General features: G+C 37.7%; 1 protein-coding gene across 1 annotated transcript; it reads right to left on the reverse strand.

Moving 5' to 3' along the window:
- Nucleotides 1-258: 258 nt before the first annotated feature.
- On the reverse strand, nucleotides 259-1789 carry LOC117907100 (protein diaphanous homolog 2-like). Its single transcript, XM_034820478.1, has one exon. The coding sequence runs from the start codon at nucleotides 1742-1744 to the stop codon at nucleotides 734-736; it is 1011 nt and encodes a 336-aa protein (XP_034676369.1). The 5' UTR covers nucleotides 1745-1789; the 3' UTR covers nucleotides 259-733.
- Nucleotides 1790-2630: the final 841 nt, after the last annotated feature.

Here is a 2630-nt window from a genome sequence, read left to right on the forward strand (position 1 = left end):
ATTTTTAGGAAAGTAATTATTATGAGTTATTTATTAGTTGTCAATCTTTGTATTTTTAGGAAAGTAATTGTTAGGAGTTATTCTTTCCTTTTAATCAGTGATTTAGTTTCCTAATTTAAAGGATTTGTATATATTGTAAACTCTATAAAAAAATAATTTCAATGAAAGAAAATTATTCCCGTGAAACCCTATTCTTCAACTCATTTATTTTTTTATTTTTTTTGTGATAGGCTCTAGATGTAAAATACATTAAGGTCAGATGTAAAATGGCACCTTTGACTATACCATTGTGAGTGATCATTGTCTATAATTGTATTCCAACAAAAGGCGAAAAGAGTACATATATAAATCATATTATTCAGAGTCCACTTTGTATATTTCACTGGAATTCAGCATAAGATTCTCAGGCCTTGTGTCCAAGACGATGATTGGAAATGGATGAGTATCCCCCCTTTTCAATTGCACCGGTAATGCCTTGTGCAGACTTGCCATGTAAACCTTCACCAATCTTCTCATTCTTTCTAATCTCTTCTTGAATATGCACATCATCCTCTTCGGTTAGTAACACAACTTGTTCTCCATGTGGGCCTGCTATAACTCCCTCCTTCACCTTCGAATGTTCATCCACATCGATTATTTCTGTTTCTTGAACCATCTTCTTTCCCTTCCCAATTGCACCAGTAATGCCTTTGGCAGCCTTACCATGCAAACCTTCACCAAGCTTCTCATTTTTTTAAATCTCTTCATGGATATGCTTATCATCTTCCATGCATAGTGCCAGAGCTTGTGCTCCATGTGGTCCTGCCAGCATCGCCTCCTTCACCTTCGAATGTTCATCCACATCTATCATTTCTGTTTCTTGAACCATCTTCTTTCCCTTCCCAATTGCACCAGTAATGCCTTTGGCAGCCTTACCATGCAAACCTTCACCAAGCTTCTCATTTTTTTTAATCTCTTCATGGATATGCTTATCATCTTCCATGCATAGTGCCAGAGCTTGTGCTCCATGTGGTCCTGCCAGCATCGCCTCCTTCACCTTCAAATGTTCATCGACATTTACCATTTCTGTTTCTTGAACCATATTCTTTTTCTTTCCAATTGCGCTAGTGATGCCTTGGGCAGACTTACCATGCAAATGACCTTGGCCAAACTTCTCGTTCTTTCTGATCTCTTCTTGGATATGCACATCATCATCCACAAACAGCACCACAGCCTGCTCTCCATGTGGGCCTGGGACAATGGCCTCTTTCACTGTCAAATGCTCGTCGACCTTTATGATATCTGTCTCCTGAACCATCTTCTTCTTTCTCTTTTTGAGGAAGCAACAGAGAGCAACTGAGAGGAATGCAAGGAAGAATAGACCACCCAATGAGACGAACACAATGATTATGACTGTGGGATGGTTGTCTGGTGATGGTGAAGGTGGTGGTGGAAATACATGAGGTGGAGGTGGTGGGCGTGTATGAGGTGGTGGTGGTGGGCGTGTATGAGGAGGTGGTGGTGGTGGGCGTGTATGAGGAGGAGGTGATGGTGGTGGGCGTGTATGAGGAGGAGGTGGTGGTGGTGGGCGTGTATGAGGAGGCGGTGGTGGGTTTATATGAGGAGGAGGTGGTGGTGGTGGGCGTGTATGAGGAGGCGGTGGTGGGTTTATATGAGGAGGTGGAGGTGGTGGACGTCTATGAGGAGGTGGTGGAGGAGGAGAAAAAGGTGGGAAGTTGTAGTAATTGATCTGGGAAGAAGTCATTGAGGTGATATGGATAGTGGAAACTTTGAAGAAGATGGTTAGAATGGTTATGGTTGTGGAGAAGATGGGAGCATTGGAAGCCTATTTGTAGTGAGGTTTTGGTTTATTTTGTGAAGTAGAATTGTTTTGAAGTTACAGTGACTTGACTCTCATGTTAAGATTCGGAATAGGTTGTCATTGTTTGCATTGGAAAACACTACTAAAAAATCTTGCTTGTTTCCCTTCAGTGTCTTGTGTTCGATTCACAAGATACAGGATTTTGGGGGGACGTTAAAGAGAACTCCGTAAATACCGTATCTGCAACTCAGGCTTGGTAAGAATGTCAAAACAGTGGAAGAAGTATCTGTTTTGGGTATCAACTATTCTTTTTCCTTTAATTTTGGACATAAATAAAATAAAAATAAAAATAAAAATAGGAGCAACACCAATTGTTTGCATTGGAAAACACCCTAAGTAGTGTGTAGAAGGCCTGCTATTTTTTTGGATCTATTTTCATCTTCCGAAGATTCATAGTACCCCAATCTTCATGGCTTTCCTCAAGGCATCTTTGTTTGCTAGAAAATTTGCCTGGGAATATACCAGAAAAGAAAGTAGTGAAGAAAAGTAGAAAAAAATACATAAAAAATATGATTAATAAATTTAAAAATTAACAAATTACTTGTATATGTTACTTCAACCTCATTTTACTTATTTTAATTCATATCGATATAAAAATTAAATAATTTTTTAAATATAAAATTTTTAATTAATTTTAATTATATTTGATTTTCTCATATTTTTCATGAAACAAGTAAATATAAAAAATTATTTTTAAAATTTTTTTCTTTGGTACTTTCTAACAACTAAATATAACCTAAGTTTATTAAGAATAATAACTGTTATTTGT

Source organism: Vitis riparia, chromosome 18 (assembly GCF_004353265.1).
Source record: "Vitis riparia cultivar Riparia Gloire de Montpellier isolate 1030 chromosome 18, EGFV_Vit.rip_1.0, whole genome shotgun sequence".
NCBI lineage: Eukaryota > Viridiplantae > Streptophyta > Magnoliopsida > Vitales > Vitaceae > Vitis > Vitis riparia.